Genomic DNA, 17,663 nt, shown 5'->3' with positions numbered 1-17,663 from the left:
AGTCATGACCTGAGCCGAAATTGAAAGTTGACTGCTTAACCCAACTGAGCCACCCAGGCGCCCCCCACAAAGCAGTGTTTTATTGCTTCCTGTTTATAAACTCATTCTACTTTGACTTATATGGAGACAATTTTTTTCTCCTTTTCTTTACTCTATTTGATGGTAAATGTAAAATCATGAAGTTTTAAGAGGTAGCATTCTTTGGTTTCCTTACGGCTATTCATCTTTCTTTGGGGAAAGAGAGAGCCGACTCTGTTGGAAAATGTTTCTCTGGAATTTTTCTCTGGTGACTTGTGATCTAAAGCTGTTGAATTCAAAGAAAGTTTTAACCACGGTATTTAATCTTCTGGAGACATTTATTGCATAGCTTTTTGTTTTGCCTTGTTTAATATAAACCACTGGAGAGACGTTTCCTGGTTGTGTCATTTCGTAAACCAGAGTGTGAAGCAGAAAATCCCAGATAAGAAGAGGCCACTCCTCCTTAAGTATGCTCTCATAGAATCTGCATTCTCAAAGGGAACTAGAACCTTAAAACAGTGCCAATGAAAACATTAACATTAATAATAATAATAGAAGGGGTGCCTGGGTGGCTCAGTCTGCTTTCAGCTCAGGTCACTCTCCTGGAGCCCTGAGATCCAGCCCCCCCCCCATCAAGCTCCCTGCTCAATGGGGAGTCTGCTTCTCCCTCTCCCTCTGTCCCTTCCCCTACTTGCGCTCTCTCTTCCTCCCTCTCTCTCTCTGTCAAATAAATACCTTCAAACTGACAGAAGAGCTGCAATGGAAAGCCTCCCTCTACGTCCTTGTGCTTCAAGTTGGCATTTATAAAATCTTTAAGTCAAGATAAGGTCAAAGGAGAGTCTTTAGTAGAATATCTGATTTGATCAAAATTGATTTACTTCTTCAAGCTTTATCACAGAATTAACAATGAAACTTAAAATGCCATTGAATCAATTAACTGCACCCCACATATGAACCTTAACAACCTAAAGTTTGAAACTCTCTGCATTCACCAGGGCTCTTTGGGTAAAGACGAACAAACCTCAAAATATCTCAAGAAAGAGGAAAATATCTCACTTCTGTGTTTGGGAGTTCTAGAATCTTTCTAGCTTCAGGCACAGCTGGATCCAGGCTCTTTGCTCTCATCCCCTTCCCACACTGGCTCCATTTTCAGCTCTGATCTGGCTTCCTCCTCATCTGCTGAAAAGGTATTTATGAATTGACATAAATATCTGCCAACAGCCTCAAGACCTTATCCTCACACTTTAGTGACCCCAACAGACAGAAGGCCTCTTTTTCATCTGACACCTGCACATTGGTCATCAATAAGAACTCTGTTTGGCCTACTTAAGCCACAGAGTGAGACCAGTTCTTTAAAGAAGTGGATCCTTCAATAGCATTGCATTTGTTTCCCATGGCTTGCTATAATCAATTATCACAAACTTGGCAGTTCATGACAATACAACTTTATTCTCTTAGAGTTTTGGAATCCAGATGCCTAAAATCCGTCTCACTGGGCTAAAGTCAAGGAGTTGGCAGGAGCCTCCAAGTTGTTTTTGTTTTTGTTTTTCATCTTCTAGTTTCTGGAGGCCACCAGCATTCTTTGGCCCAAAACCCTTTTTTAAATCATTCTAACCTCTTGCTTCCATGGTCACATCTCCTCCTTCCTCTTCTGTAGTCAAATATTCCTCTGCCTCCCTCTTCTAAGGACAATGGCAATTATATTTAAGAGCCACCTGGATAATCCAGGGTAATCTCCCCATCTCAAGATTCTTAACTTAATCACATCTGCAGAGTCCCTTTTGCCACAGAAGATAATATTAACCGATTTTAAGGATTAGGACATGGATGTCTGGGGGGCCATTACTCAGCCTACCACAAGCATCGTCCAGGAAGTTATGGCGACCGATGCAAAAAAAATAGTCATACTATCAGGCAAAGAAAGACACATTTTATAAAAGAGAGAAACCACAAATTATACAGAGAGAGGAGAAACCATTTTCAGCTTCTGGGATCTGACTTGGCTTCTGGACAGATAATTGTAATAATGATGACAGCAAACATTTATATTGCTCATTATGTGTCCGCCATTGTTCTAAGTACCTTACTTATATAACTCAATTAATCTTCACAAAAAGTCATCCTCATTTTATAGAAGAGGAAACTAAGGCACAAAGACTTCAAGAGATTTGTTAAAGGTCACTTTGAACTAGCACAACTAGGATTTGAACCCAAGGTATCTGATTCCCAGGTGCATACTCTTGACCATTTGAAATAGAACTTAAAGGATGGATTACACTAACACAGTGAGTAAACAGAAAGGTCTTGGACCAAGAGAACAGAATGAATAAGGCACAGAAGTAGAAAAATAAGAGATTCAAGCCAGTTGGTAGACTGGATGGAGTGGAGTATAGCAAACCTGGGGGAAGTCGTGGGAGATCAAACTAGAGATCTAGCCTGGGGATAGGGCATAGAAGACTTTGAAACCATGGACAACCTCTATGACTGGTGGGAGTCCTTTGAGACATCAGGCTCAAGGGGACTTATCAGAACTGTGCCTTGGGAGGACTGATCCGGCCCAATGTGAAGCTGGGCTGGAAGAGTAAATAGGGAGCTGCCCCCTTTCCTCTACTCTGAGGTACTTTGTAAATCACAGAAAGTGCCTGTGTGTCTTGCTCACTAGAGAGAGAGCCCTAGAGGGGAGCTGAGTGTATCCTCACACTGCATGTGCCAGTAGATGATATACTGAACCAAAAAACACAGTGGAGCCAGAGGGTGGAGGCAGGCAGTATGGATGCCCGGGCTGCTGCTGCTGCTGGAAATACTAGCACCATTTTGAAGTCAGTTTAAAATGTCTTTACCCATGTTTGCTGAAGTCTTTATACATAATAAAAATTTTTCTGGCAATTCGGGAGATGTAGGAATATATTCAAATCTAGGCTCTATCAGTTGCCTCAGCGGGGTCTTGGGTAATTACTCAACACCCCAAGCTCTATTTTTTTAATCTTTAAAATATGAATAAAATTATGTTATTCGTAATTGTTAACTTATAAGGTAAGAATAGTTGTCTGGCTGAAATCAGAGATCTGGCATGAAATTATTATTTTTTTACTCTTATGTAATTTCATTGCCGACTTACCTATACGTCTGTGTTACTACTTTTCCTCATTTTGCAGATAAGGAAATTGAACCTCAGGGAAAAGAAGGGATTTATCCAAAGCCATACAGTGGAAGGGCCTGGATTTGAACGGACAAGTGCAAGATTCTAATTACGTGCCAATCTCGCCAAGGGAAAATGAAGCTTAAGGGAAAGAGCGGGACAAGCGTGACTACACAGGTGAGCGAGATGAGCTTCAAGAAAGGTGCACAGAGATCTTGGAGAAGCTCCAAAGCACAGATTAGAGAACACTGAAACTCCTTGCCTGTCTGCAGGGGCACTCAGACGCCCGCACGGGGATGGAAACTTGGCCCCCGCCCAGCAACAGTCTCTGCGTCCTTAGCGACCTGGGCCGAAGCCGGCTAGTGATTGACCCCACTCCTGGGCTCCAATCGCCCGCCCTGCTAACCCGGCAGGCCGCCCTGGGTCTGGATCCTGGGGAGAAGCCCAGACGGAGTACGCCTGAGCTGCCTGGGTGGGTAAACGCGCCTCAGCGGTAAGGCCAACCCCTCTGTTCTATCCCAGAAAGGGCTCAGGACTGGCGCGCGGCTGCTGGGCAGAGAGGGGACCCCACGACCCCACGGTCACAAACTGTGGTCCTTGAAGTTTCTAGACAGCTTCAAAGAGGTTGCAGGTCCTGCTGGATAGGACTACCCTCTCACAGCAGGTAGAGGGTACCCTGTGAGAGGGTAGACCTATCCAGCAGGTCCCCCCCACCCGTGCAGACCACACACTAAGTGAAGCTGGGGTCCTGGGGAAAGCGCTGGTCTGCCTCAAACCTGAGTACTAGAAACGGGTCTGGTCACACTCGCTGTGTGAGCTTGATCAAATGATACACCTCTCTGGGTGGTGGTTTACCAATCTATAAAGCGAGCTTTTGGATTAGAATGAACTCTGAAGAGCTTTCCGTCTGTGAAAGTCTCTGAGAGAGTGATCAGCCTGGGGCCAGGTTTATAGAACTTCTAAGTTGCCCTCGGCATCAGACCTGTATAAACACCCAGTGTTTATCTAGTACAGAATCTCAATTTCAGATTCACCGGATTATTGGAGAAACACACACTGACAATAACAAGAAAAATCCCTCTTTCCTATGTACAGCACTCCTTCAGATGCATTATCATATTGGATTCACCCTAAATCCCAGAAAGTAGAACTGGAATTATCCTGGTTTTGTAAGAAGGGAAACTGAGCCTGAGAGCTGAATATAAGATTTTCATATAACCCACTAAAGCCCTGGTCTCCTCTCTGACCTCACAAGAATCCCATCTGGTGTCAGGAAGGTAGAGTGTCCAAATGGCTCAGTAGACCTATTTTGCAGACCTCTTAAATGGGATTCCCAGTTCTGCTGATTACTGATTCTATGCTACTGAGTAAGTTACATAACTATGTTATGCCTCAAGTGTAAAGCAAGAATGATAATAGTAATTAAGAATATCTTATCATGCCTTCATTAGGAATGTCAAGTGAGATAAGATAGGTAAAGCACTTGGTCCTGCTGTTAATTTTGTTAATATCGACAAGGATGCTACACTGCCTAATGGGAAATCAAGAGGAAGAAAGATTTACTTGTTTTCCAATCCAAGGGTTTGAAAGGGCTTCGAGAAGAAGCATGCCTTCCATTGGGGAGACTCCCCGTGGATCAGAAGCAATGCCTGAGACGGTGGTGAAAATCACTGGAAGTAAACACTTTCGGTACCTTGTGGAGAAGCCAAAGACGTAAGTTTACTGTTTGACAAATATCTGCTTCGCTGGGAAGATAATGAAGTCTGGGGCTTTTTTTTTTTTTTTAATCTAGAAATTTACATTTTTAAAATGTCCATGGAAAATTAAGTCATTAAGAAGTAACAGAAGTAAAATAGTGTTGATAACTTCCATGCACCCTGTTTTCCTGATATTTTTCATCTTTTTAATTCCCCTTCCCCTTTAATTACTTAGGCAGATTTTCCAAATAGATGAGGAATATAAGCATTGAGACATTTATAACTATTAATGGGGTATTGCTGCTGCTTCTTATCACGTTTGTAATCTACTACATGCAGTAATTTGGCAGGGGGGGATAGTGTTAGTCAATTTGTTATGAATTAAAGGAATGGGATTAATAATGAATCATAAATTATAAGATTTTCACTTACTCTTATTTATATTCTATACTCCTCCAAGCAGGGGCTTCTCAGAGCATAGCTAAAAGGTCTTTCTTCCCTTCAAGCTCATCATAGTCATATTTGAGGGAAGACACTCGGGTATCTCTAAAATTCACCAGATACTTGGCACAGAAGGGTATGACTAAGTCTTCCTTCCAACATTTTGCTGGTTCTCAAAAGAAAAAGAAGGCACTAGACCCGCCTTTCCTCAAGTCGTCATTCCGTAAGTACGTAGCAGCAGTCAATGGTTGCCTTTCCCGCCTGAGATTATTTCCATAGCTTTTGCCTTTATTTCAGAAGCCCACAGACCAAACAAATAGACAAACAGAAAAGACCTGACCTCACAGAACGTAGGTACAGAAAGTAGTGGATATCAAACCTGGCTGTCATCAGAAACATCTGGAAAATCCTTAAGAATAAAGATTTGGGTTCCAACTCAAGACCCACTGAGTCAGCATTTCTGAAGATAAAGCCATCGGGACCGCTGTTAGGGAGCACGGGCATTAGCAGGGCAAATTGGTTTCACTCTCCACCATCAGTATTGTCAGCCCAGAGAAATTCCAAAGTGAGTGCTGTAATCAATTAGTAATGTCTGTCCTGGCACAGGAAGTGAGCTTTGCAGCCCATGAGCCCTGCATCTGGGATCCCTACAGAGCTGAGAGATGTGAATTTGAATCCTGGCTCTGTGCCTTCCTGGCCTTTTGACATAAAGAAAGTTAATTAATATCTCTGGCCTCAGATTCTACCATCTCTCACATAAGGCTAAAACTCATGTATCTAGTAGGGTTGTTGTGAGGACCAAATGGGAAAAAGTATGCAAAACACCTTTCTAGGGCCTAGTAGTATGTTCAACATGTTCAATCAATGGTTCTGTGATTATTATTGAAGCATATCTTTCCAGGGATACAAGACATTTAATAAAAATCAAATCTCATTCTATTCTATTCTTTTGCCATCCCTTTTATATTCTATGTCTGGGAGGCAGTCAACCTCTGTTTTGTAGATGAGAAAAGTAAGACACTGTGATATAATCTTATAATAATCATATTTATAATAATAAGATCTACAACCAAATGCCCTTGATTGGCAAGGAAAGTACTAGGATCAGTTTGGATGCTCTGCTCTGTTCTCCTCCCACCCAGAAGATGACATTACTGCTCAACTAATTCCACTCCCCTCTGGGGTTCGTTATTTACCCCTTTCTTTCCAAATCCCTTCCTTTTTCCAGGAGTATCAGAGTCTCATGTTCCTAAGGGGGTTGCTGGGGGAGGGTCCTTGTCCTTTCAAACAGGGAAAAACTCCCTTTGTCTTATAGAAAGATGCCTTTTATTTTTTCTCTCTATTCTTTAAACTTCATAATCCCGGAAGTAAAAGAGTACATTAGATTAGATACATAAATTGTGAAATAAAAGACAAAGCTCTGTTTCTTCTATGACAACTGTAAAAATGTTTAAAAAAATATCAAGATAGGTTGCTTTGTTTCTGTTTTCTATGGGTTTCATGTTACTGTTGCTGGAATGACACAGGACCATTGACTTGTTTGCTAAAATATTTCTGTATGGTTCAAGAACAAAAGATTCTCAGAAGGGTTCTTGTTGCCGAGCAAGGACAGCCCTACCACTGTCATGTCAGGCATGGCCCAAAATCTCTCTGAAGCACTGTAGTTGCCTGCATCTATACTTTCAGCCTGAGCCTCAAGAGGGCTTTTTCTCTGGGCTGAATCTGTTGAGTCCATTAGTAAAACATCTATGTAAGAAACAGAAGTGAGGCTTTTTCTGCTCAGTGTCTCAGATTCATTCTTAAGGAACTGAGAGCTTAATCTTCCAAAATGTCAAGAAGGCCATCTTCTGCCCCACCTCCCACCCCAGGTTCTTCCACACAAATGCCCAGCACACCAGGGTTTATGGGATACAATCCATAGAGTCCTCTCGCCTGGAACAACTGCAGGCTGGGTGGGAACCCGGGCACCAACAGTCAGGTCATGGCATCCTCTGGTATTACGATTCCAAAACCCCCAGAGCCACCAGCTAAGCCGCTGATGGCCTACATGACATATAGCAGAAAGTAAAAGCTTTGAACTCTGACCTGAAGTTGTGGGAGATTGGCAAGATTATTGGTGGCATGTGGCGAGATCTCGCTGATGAAGGAAAACAAGACTATTTAAAGGACTATGAAGCAGAAAAGATAGAGTACAATTAATCTATGAAGGCATCTATCATAATTCCCCGCTGCATACCTTGCTCACATAAATGCAAAAACTCACTCAGAAGCTGCTTTCGAGAAAGAAAGTCATCAGAGAGTCTCGCCTGGAGAAAGGAGACCCTTTCATGAACATCCAGCAGCTGAAAAGCCAGATGACTATGAGGATGGCTTTTCAGTGACACATACAGCCACCGCCTGTTTCCAGGGAAGCCACCGCCTCGTCAGTGAAATCCTTAGTGAGAGGGTGGTGACACATGTGCAGTTGTCACAACAGGTAGAATGCAGGTCCTCAAATGACAGGTCCGGTCCTTAATGGTTCATCAGTAAAAACTAGAAGCTGAACTTCTTTCAATAGAGAAGCGACACCAGGAAGAGAAGAGGAAATTCCTGGAAAGCACAGATTCACTTAACAGTGAACTTAAAAGGTTGTGCGGTTTGGAAGTCAGCATGGATAATGGAAAACACTACCTCTGAAATTGCCCAGGCAGAGGAACAGCCTGGTAAAAGGCAGGCAGAAAGGGAGAAATAGGCAGAAGAGCAAGCTGAATGCCGTCAGAGCAGCATGGTTCCTGAGTAAGACCAAGGAGGAGAAAGGACAAGAGCATCCCAGTGGAGACGGGAGACGCCTCGAAGAAGCGACAGAAAGCCAACAGAATGGTGAAGAAGGCACATCTACTCCTGAGGACAAGGAGAGCAGGCAGGGTGGGGTGGACAGGATGGCTGAGGAAGGGACCCGTGATGGTAATAGTGGCTTTGAGAACAACAGTGCCACATTGGAGGGGCCACCAACAGACCCCACACTGGAAGACGAGACGAAAGAATAAATGTTGCCTTGTCTGATGTGTTCTAAATACTTTTTTTAAATGAAAAAAATAATGTTTTTTGAGTTTAAAAACAAAAAAAGAAACATGAGTGAAAGCCAAAAAAGGAAGAAGTCCTTAAAAAGAAAAATCACCAATTAATAATGGATGGAAAACAGAAATCTTCCTGTATAATCACATATTTAGTTCAGATTTCCTGTAGGACATGTGGAGGATGGAATAGTATGTCAGACCTGAATGTGATCTTCGTGATATAAATCAGTGTATTAATCCTAGGGCTGCTGTGTCAAAGCTCCATAAACTGGGTGGTGTAGACAATACTGTATTGTCTCACGGTTCTGGAAGCTACAAGTCTGAAATAAAGGTGTTGGTAAAACTGTGCTTCCTCTGAAACTGCCCAGGAAGGAGAGCTTCCAGGTCTCTCTCCCTGCTTCTGGTAGTTTTGTTCTTCATGGCAGCATAATTCTAAAATTCCCATGGCAGTCTCCCTGTATATGTGTCTGTGTACAAATTTCCCCTTTCTATAAGAACACCAGTCAATTGGATTAGGGGGCCATCCTATTCCAGTATGACCTCAATTTAACTAATGACATCTGCAATCACCCATTTCCAAATAAGGTCGTATTCTGAGGCCCGGGGAGGATAGGACTTCAATGTATGATTTTTAGGGTTCCATTCAGCCCATAACAACCAACCTCCCATTTTACAGATGAGACAACTGAGGCCTCGGTTGGGCTTAAAGTGAGGCCAGTTACTAACAACTAAGACTGGAGTCGAGCTCCCTCCCTCTTTCCTTCATTTAGCCTGTACAGGTATTGACAGATGAAAGGAAAATACTCAATACCCATTTAGTAGTCAAATTCTTCACCAAGGAGATCAGTCTCCAGGCTTCAGAGAGCAAAACAAGCGTCCCCGANGAAACAAGTGTCCCCGAGTTTTGCCACCATCATTTGCCTCCCAGATCACTCCACTATCCTTCCAATCCGCTCTTTCTCTCTTTCTCTAATCTACTTCATAAAAGTATGCTCCCCAAAGGGTAGGCCATGGACCACCAGCATCAGCCTCCCCCGGGAGGGAGCTGGTTAGACGTAGACTCGCAGGCCCCTCTTCAGACACCATGAATCACAGTCTTCATTTTTGTCAATTCTCAGGTGAGTCCTGTGCAACATGACAGTTTGAGAAGCCCACTTCTCAAGTATGGCCAGCATCATCTTTCTAAAATGCAGATCTAATGAGGTGCCGTCACCTCCAGCCCCAGATTCACCCACCCCCCACCCCCGTGGGCTTCCATAGGACCCTTAAGGGACTATTACACTCTGTGACGATTTCCTATGCATTTCTGGCTCCTCCATTCAGCTGTAAATCCCGTATGCACAAGTGCACCCTCAGCACTGAGTACAAAGCCTTATACACACGGAAAGCCTAATAAATGAACTAGAGCACAATGGGTGCCAAGAAAAATAAAGATCTAGAAAGATAATACTTAATTGCTTTAAATCCGAGCCTAAAGGCCCATGTTGCTAAAGCAGCATGCACATGTTACAGGGACCCTGAGGGGTAATCTCTGGATAGCTCATGGAGAACAAGATAATGCCAACGGATAGGAGACAAATATTCCCATTTTCTAAAAGAGATAAAAGTGGGTAATAAAACCACAAAACTTGAGGCTTGTGGGCAATCCCTGGCAAAACCGCAGGCCAAAGAATTAATGATATTAGTTGTAAAAACAAAACACAAAAGCGATGGGCGCTAAGGGTTGGTACATGTTGACTAAAACCAGATTACGCCAACATGGTGGTGACTGAAGAGCTGACGTCAACGTTCTGTGGCAGAGGTGGAGAGGTTGAGAGGATTTGTGTGTAACCCTGTTTTTAGTCAACATTGTTTAATCCATAACTGAAATCACTTCAGTAAACGTGTAGGTAGAAGAAGGCTGAAAAGACTTGGCAGGAAAATGAGCTAAAACCAACAAAATGAAATCAATGGAGATATATGCAAAAGACATATATGTCTTTAGAGAAGAGTACGTGTAAATCATTATATGGAATAAACGTTTGGGTGTTACTTGTTGCAAAATAATAGAAATTATATCTGTTGGTCTCTGCTCCCAGTTCCCGGCATGGAGTTCCTAAAACCCTTGCAGTTTCCTAAGAGATAACAGCCCCAGGTGCATCTTTTGTCCTAATATTTGGTCTTTGACCCTGGTTCCTGACACAAAGCCCCTAAATCCCTTGAGATTTCCTGGGGGATGCAGTGTCTCTGCTCCCATGACGATACTCTCAATGGGCTCTGGACAGCTTCCAGATAGAGGCTGGTCGCCAGAGAGACCAGGCCATGATTACAGACTTAGAACTTTCAGCCCTACCCTCCATCTTCTGGAATGGGGAGAGGGCCTGGAGATTGAGTTAATGATTGAGCATAACTACATGATGTAGCCTCCCTAAAAATCTCAAAAGTGTGGGGTTCAAAGAATTTCCAGGCTGCTGAACACATCTATGTGGTGGGAAGGTGGTGTGCCTGGAGAGGGCATAGATGTTCCTCGCCCCTTCCCACATACCATGCCCTACACATCTCTTCCATTTGGCTATTCCTAAGTTATATCCTTTTATAATAAATCAGTAATCTGGTAAATAAACTGTTTCCCTGAGTTCTGTGAGCTGCTCTAGCAAATTCCTCAAACCTGAGGAGGGGGTTGTGAGAATCCTGATTTATAGTGGGTCTATCAGAAACACAGGTAATAACCTGGACTTGTGATTGATGTCTGAAGGGGGTGGGACAGTCTTGTGGGACTGAGCCCTTAACCTGTGGGGTCTGTGCTAACTCTAGGTAGATAGCATCAGAACTGAATTGATAGTAGGGATACCCAGCTGGTGTTGAAGAATTGCTTGGTGTGGGGAAACCCACACACATTTGGTGACTGGCAGTATGTGGTAGTCATAGAGAGTAGAGGATAAAATGGAGCGTTTTCCCCTTTACATTTCTGTTTGTGCTCAGCATGAGCCAAGAGGCTGGCTGCATGGAGAGGATGCGGGAGGCTCAATGTATTCAGAACTGGGTATGCCGACTATGCAATACTGTACCTCCTTCTGCATGCCCCATTTTAGGAGGGACCCTGGCACACTGAAAGTGTGGGCACTAAAGGTGTAGCATGATGGAAGGTCCAGGGTGTGAACTGTGGCATAAGGGGAACGTTTACAGACTCTGGGGATTGAGTTGTTCAATAAAAGAGGAATTGGGTCCATTTCCAGAAATGCCTGTGAGGAGAGATGCTTCCAGTGAGTAAAGTTGGCCTCTATAGTTCCTTCCAATGCCAAGAGTCAATGACCCAAAGCACTTCATTCCACAGTTACATTGCTGTTGGTATAGTATTGGTAAGTACAGGGGAAGCTGGCTGCAAATTTTTATGGGAGACGGTAGCAAATTTTTGTAATAATGTGTGTTGATACTGGTAGCCTAGAAATAATAAAGTTTTGGTGTTTTCTCACATGACTATCCTGGATCCCATATTCTGTCATTTTTTGATCCCTCAAAGCCCTTCATATTAACACATTTTTTTCCTTTCTTGAACTTTTTAAAAGCGCTGATGTTAACAGTTTTAGAAATTAGTGCATATATGGAATTCCATCAACATCCTTTCCACAAACATTAATTGAGCACCTACTGCATGCCAAGTCTTGGGAATACAGCAGTATACCTAAACTTCTAATGATGGGAGACCCAGAGCAAACCTATGAATAATAACTGTTCAAGTAAGCATAGTGCCTTGAGGAAAAATAGAGGAGGATCAAAAGGGTATATTGAGTCACAAAGGGTGTTCCCAGAAGGCCTCTTTGAGTAAGTGGCATTTGAACTGAGACAAGAGCCAGAATTATCCAACGAGAATTAACCATGGTTAGATAGCAATGAGCTGGCTAGGGTTGGCCCTACTTTATCCTGGTGGGCATGGCTCACCAGATTCTAACTTCCATTCTAGTTTCTTCTTCCTGCTGCATCTTCAGAGAAGAGGCTGTAACTTCCCACAGCCAGAAGTTCTCCAAATATTAGCCATCTGGCTTTCCCAGCAACTGCTATACACAGCACCTGCTAGAAACAGCACCTAAGTTGACCACCTGGAGCCCAAGCGGACTTTTTTGTACAAGGCTGCCTTATGCTAACTTCATAAAAAGTGAGAGAACATGGTTTTGCAGGAGCACAGTACCCAGAGATCAGGGCACCCACATAGCCGCCACCATCCTGCCCTGGAGGTTCAGCCTGTCCCAAGTGCTGAGGGTGCAGTTGTGCACACGGGATTTACAGCTGAATGGAGGAGCCAGAAATGCATAGGAAATCGTCACAGAGTGTAATAGTCCCTTAAGGGTCCTATGGAAGCCCACGGGGGTGGGGGGTGGGTGAATCTGGGGCTGGAGGTGACGGCACCTCATTAGATCTGCATTTTAGAAAGATGATGCTGGCCATACTTGAGAAGTGGGCTTCTCAAACTGTCATGTTGCACAGGACTCACCTGAGAATTGACAAAAATGAAGACTGTGATTCATGGTGTCTGAAGAGGGGCCTGCGAGTCTACGTCTAACCAGCTCCCTCCCGGGGGAGGCTGATGCTGGTGGTCCATGGCCTACCCTTTGGGGAGCATACTTTTATGAAGTAGATTAGAGAAAGAGAGAAAGAGCGGATTGGAAGGATGGTGGAGTGATCTGGGAGGCAAATGATGGTGGCAAAACTCGGGGACGCTTGTTTTGCTCTCTGAAGCCTGGAGACTGATCTCCTTGGTGAAGAATTTGACTACTAAATGGGTATTGAGTATTTTCCTTTCATCTGTCAATACCTGTACAGGCTAAATGAAGGAAAGAGGGAGGGAGCTCGACTCCAGTCTTAGTTGTTAGTAACTGGCCTCACTTTAAGCCCAACCGAGGCCTCAGTTGTCTCATCTGTAAAATGGGAGGTTGGCTGTTATGGGCTGAATGGAACCCTAAAAATCATACATTGAAGTCCTAACCTCCCCGGGCCTCAGAATACGACCTTATTTGGAAATGGGTGATTGCAGATGTCATTAGTTAAATTGAGGTCATACTAGAATAGGATGGCCCCCTAATCCAATTGACTGGTATTCTTATAGAAAGGGGAAATTTGTACACAGACACATATACAGGGAGACTGCCATGGGAATTTTAGAATTATGCTGCCACGAAGAACAAAACTACCAGAAGCAGGGAGAGAGACCTGGAAGCTTTCCTTCCCGGGCAGTTTCAGAGGAAGCACAGTTTTACCAACACCTTTATTTCAGACTTGTAGCTTCCAGAACCGTGAGACAATACAGTATTGTCTACACCACCCAGTTTATGGAGCTTTGATACAGCAGCCCTAGCAAATTAATACACTGATTTATATCACGAAGATCACATTCAGGTGACACCACAGGAGTTCACCATGAGCCTGGTGCCTGCACGGATCTGCGCAGAGAGTAAACCATGCAAATCCCCAAGGAAAGAGCATTGTGGGCAGAGGGAACAGCAAATAGAAAGCCTTGCAGCATGTTTAGGGAGGAGCGAGGAAGCCAGTGTTGGTGCACAGAGTGACCAAGGGAAGAGAGGATAGGAGGTGAGGTCAGACAGGCCAGCAGGGCTTGGATCACGGGCCCTGTGGGCCATGGCGGGAACTTAGGATTTGTTCTATGTAGAACGAGAAGCCATCGGAAAACTGCGAGCATCAGAAGTCACCATCTAAAGGATGGTTCTGGCTGCTGTGTGGAGGGTCAGTTGGAAGAGACATGAGTAGAAAGAGGCCATTTAGGGAGTCATTATAGTAATCCATGCAGGAGACTGTAACAGTGACCAATTATAGTCTCTATATAAAACCTGGACAAAACTTGGTGATTTAAGAATTCAAGTCCCCTACTTAGTCTTTTTTGAAAAGAAATAACTGATATAATACCTTATCTTTGTTTATTGCTTTTCTTGCTATATAATCTACATACCTTAATATCCATGAATTCAGTCTTTCCTTAAAACAGAGCAACATCAGAGCACACACTATTATATCCATTTTCACAAGTTCAAAGTGATGGAGTACTATGTTAAAATCATACTTCTCTTATGCCTTTTTACTACAGGAAGCTGTTTTTAATTATTTTCCAGGGTTGTAAGACATAGGCATAAAACCTTCAGTAAGAGTATATGGCATTATGTGAATGAATGCCAAATCAGTGTTATAAAAAAAAAAAAAATAGGTGCCCATCAATCCTAAATATTGAGACTATGAAATAAAAGTTGTTATTTTACCATTTGAAATTCTGTATTTAAAAAAGCAGAAGAAAAAGTAAATTAAAAAAACAAAACACTATTTACAACATATATGACAGGGGAAAAATTAATCCTCTTAATGCACGAAGAGCTCCTGCAAATCAATAGGAAAACGATGAGCAGCCCAGTTTCACAAAGTGGCAGAAGACCTAGATGGGCAATTCACAAAAGAAGAAATAAAAATGAACCTTAGATATGTGGGTGGGGGAGATTCAATCTGATTGGCACTACAAAAAAATTTAAACAGCAAGGAGACATTACCTTTACCAATAAAATCAGAAATATTTTTATAGTGGAAATAGCCAGGGTTGACAAGGATTTAGAAAAAAGAGTACTCATGTGCTATTGGCTTTTTTTTAATAATTTTTTTATTATGTTAGTCACCATACAGTACATCCCTGGTTTTTGATGTAAAGTTTGATGATTCAATAGTTGTGTATAAGTATACTTACCAAAAGCCTTAAAAGTGCATGTAGTTTGTCATGCGCACTGGGTATTATATGTAAGTGAGGAATCACTAAATCCTACTCCTGAAACCAATATTACACTGTATGTTAACTAACTAGAATTTAAATACAAACTTTTAAAAAGTGTACGTACTTTGGCATAGGATCTCTATCCACGAATCAATTCCGTAGAAACGATTATAGATGGATATATGGTTTGGTTTCAAAAATTTACATAATAATGTACAAGCCAGGTTCAGGAGGAAACAGATTACCTAATTCAGATGAGGAGGGTTCAAGAAGGGTTTGTTTATAAGAGTCAGAGAAATGCAAGATGTAGCAGGAACCACAGGCTAGCAGAGGCAAAGCTGTGACCAGCTCTCAGCCTGCAGAAATGGGAAGCGGAGAATGCTGCCAAGGAGGGAATGTTCTGTAGCTCAGGCCATCTCGAGAAATGTAGTGACCTTTGAGGAAGAAATACAAGGAGCTTAAGGCAATGTTGCAGGACAGAGCATCTTCTTCTGCCAGGGCTACACATTGGCCCAAACCAGCCGGAATCAGAAGGCATGAGAGCAGATCATTGGTCCACACAGATCAGCTTCCTGGGGTGAGGAAGGAGGCAGGGAGCTAGCAGCAAAGGAACAGGTCCAATAGGGCAGCAATACTTAAATTAGCAAAATTGAGGAACAGTAAATGTTCAACAAAATAGGACTAGGTAAATAAACTCTTCTATCAGCATGCAATGAAATACCACTGAGACATTTAAAATGTTCTCACAGAGACATAAGTATCAATATCTGTAACAATAATGATATCTGCATTATATTATAGACTGGATATTCTTGTAAAAGGTTATAAAACAGTACAAAACAAGTTCCTGTATGCCTATGTGGAAATTTTCTATGAAGAGATACTATAATACCTTGCCACATTTAGTTTAACCCCTTATAATTTTGAGAAATCATAGATTTGTATTTGTATAGTACACTTTTTTTAGAACTTAATTTTTTTTAGAGCAGTTTTAGGTTCACAGCAAAATTGAGAGGAAGGTACAGAGATACCACATACACCCTCTGCATTGTCTTCCCGATTATCTGCATTCCCCACCAAAGTGATACATTTGTTACAACTGATGAACTCACATTGACACAGCATGATCACCTGAAGTCTACAGTTTACATTAAGGTTCACTCTTGGTGTCCTACATTCTAAGGTTTTGGACAAATGTATAATAATAAATATCCATCATCATAGTAGCATACAAAGTATTTTCCCTGCCCCCAAAATCCTGTGCTCCATCTAGTCAACCCTCTCCTCTTTCCCTACAGTACACTTTTTAAATCCATGATCTCCTGATACCCCGATTTAGTTCAACCTAATTAAACAAAATAACATAGCAATAATTATTACTCCCCATTCCCATAGACCACGTGGATGTATCCAGAGAGAGAACTGTTTGTGCTACATTCTCTCACAATATGGACAGAAGTCCTGGCTCAGAAATTGTGCCTTAAAGCACTGAGCTAATTAGGGGAAAGGTGAGTCAGTTGCGCAATCACTTCGCTTAGACTTGCAAAAGCAAAACAGGGTAGAATGCAGTGCAAAGGACGTGAAATTTCAAGCTGATAAAGAGTGGCTCAGAGATTTAAAAGCAGCACAGTCTGCAGAAGTCCTGGGTATAGTCCACCTGAGGACATCATGATGAGACAATGTTTGGGGGTTTTTTTCTTGGAAAATTAAGGAAAATGATTCTGAAGAATTGTGCTTAATGAGAGCAGATTTTGATACTGATTAATCTGCTTTGTTTTTTAAAGTGAGTGATTTCTAGAAGTGTTCACTGTTACTCTTAAATTACAAGGTGGTCAGTTATATTACATGATCTCTTTTTATCTATTTAAATATATTTTCCTAAGTTCTTATGTACTACGAAATTTTGATCTTTTGAACTTCAGTTTTGCCCATCAATAAAGAAAGTTCTGAGGTTCCAAAGGAAAGAGCATCCTTTCTGTGCTCGGGTGATGAGGGAGGTGTTAATAAAGGAGATAGCTCTCTACTTTATGACTAACATAAAATTACTATTTGTTAAGGGTTGACTGAGAAGCAGGCTTGGTTGGTGCTAAGTATTTTATACATCTTATTTTGATAAGGATTATTTTTCTAACCTCACAGATGAGAAACAAAAAAATTAGACATGTGAAATAACTTGCCAAAGTCAAATGACATTTGGAGCTCGGATTCAAAATCAGGTGTATGGGACAGATAGTTCATGTCTTAAACCACTATACTGCTTGTCATCATGGGCAAATTTTCCACAATTATGGAAATAACTTTTTCTTTCTCTCTGCTGTTGTTTCTCTAACTTTAGTGTACATAGGAATCATTTGACATGTTTGCTAAGAATACAAATTTTCTTGTCCTGTTTTCAGAAATTCCAATTCAATAAGTTCAGTGTTATCCGGGGCGCCTGGGTGGCACAGCGGTTAAGCGTCTGCCTTCGGCTCAGGGAGTGATCCCGGCGTTATGGGATCGAGCCCCACATCAGGCTCCTCTGCTGTGAGCCTGCTTCTTCCTCTCCCACTCCCCCTGCTTGTGTTCCCTCTCTC

The 17,663-nt window shown here is 42.4% G+C and overlaps 1 protein-coding gene and 1 pseudogene across 1 annotated transcript in view; both read left to right on the top strand.

Moving 5' to 3' along the window:
* The first annotated feature begins 4,763 nt into the window (after positions 1–4,763).
* Positions 4,764–17,663, top strand: part of C2H1orf87 (chromosome 2 C1orf87 homolog) — an 82,781-nt gene continuing 69,881 nt past the window's right edge. Inside the window, 1 exon segment of the mRNA XM_034641318.1 lies at positions 4,764–4,870. Within this exon segment, the coding sequence (XP_034497209.1) occupies positions 4,764–4,870 (107 nt within the window).
* On the top strand, positions 7,084–8,321 carry LOC117796312 (annotated as a pseudogene).

Source organism: Ailuropoda melanoleuca, chromosome 2, assembly GCF_002007445.2.
Source record: "Ailuropoda melanoleuca isolate Jingjing chromosome 2, ASM200744v2, whole genome shotgun sequence".
Classification (NCBI taxonomy): domain Eukaryota; kingdom Metazoa; phylum Chordata; class Mammalia; order Carnivora; family Ursidae; genus Ailuropoda; species Ailuropoda melanoleuca.
This window is presented reverse-complemented; position numbering and strand designations above follow the sequence as displayed.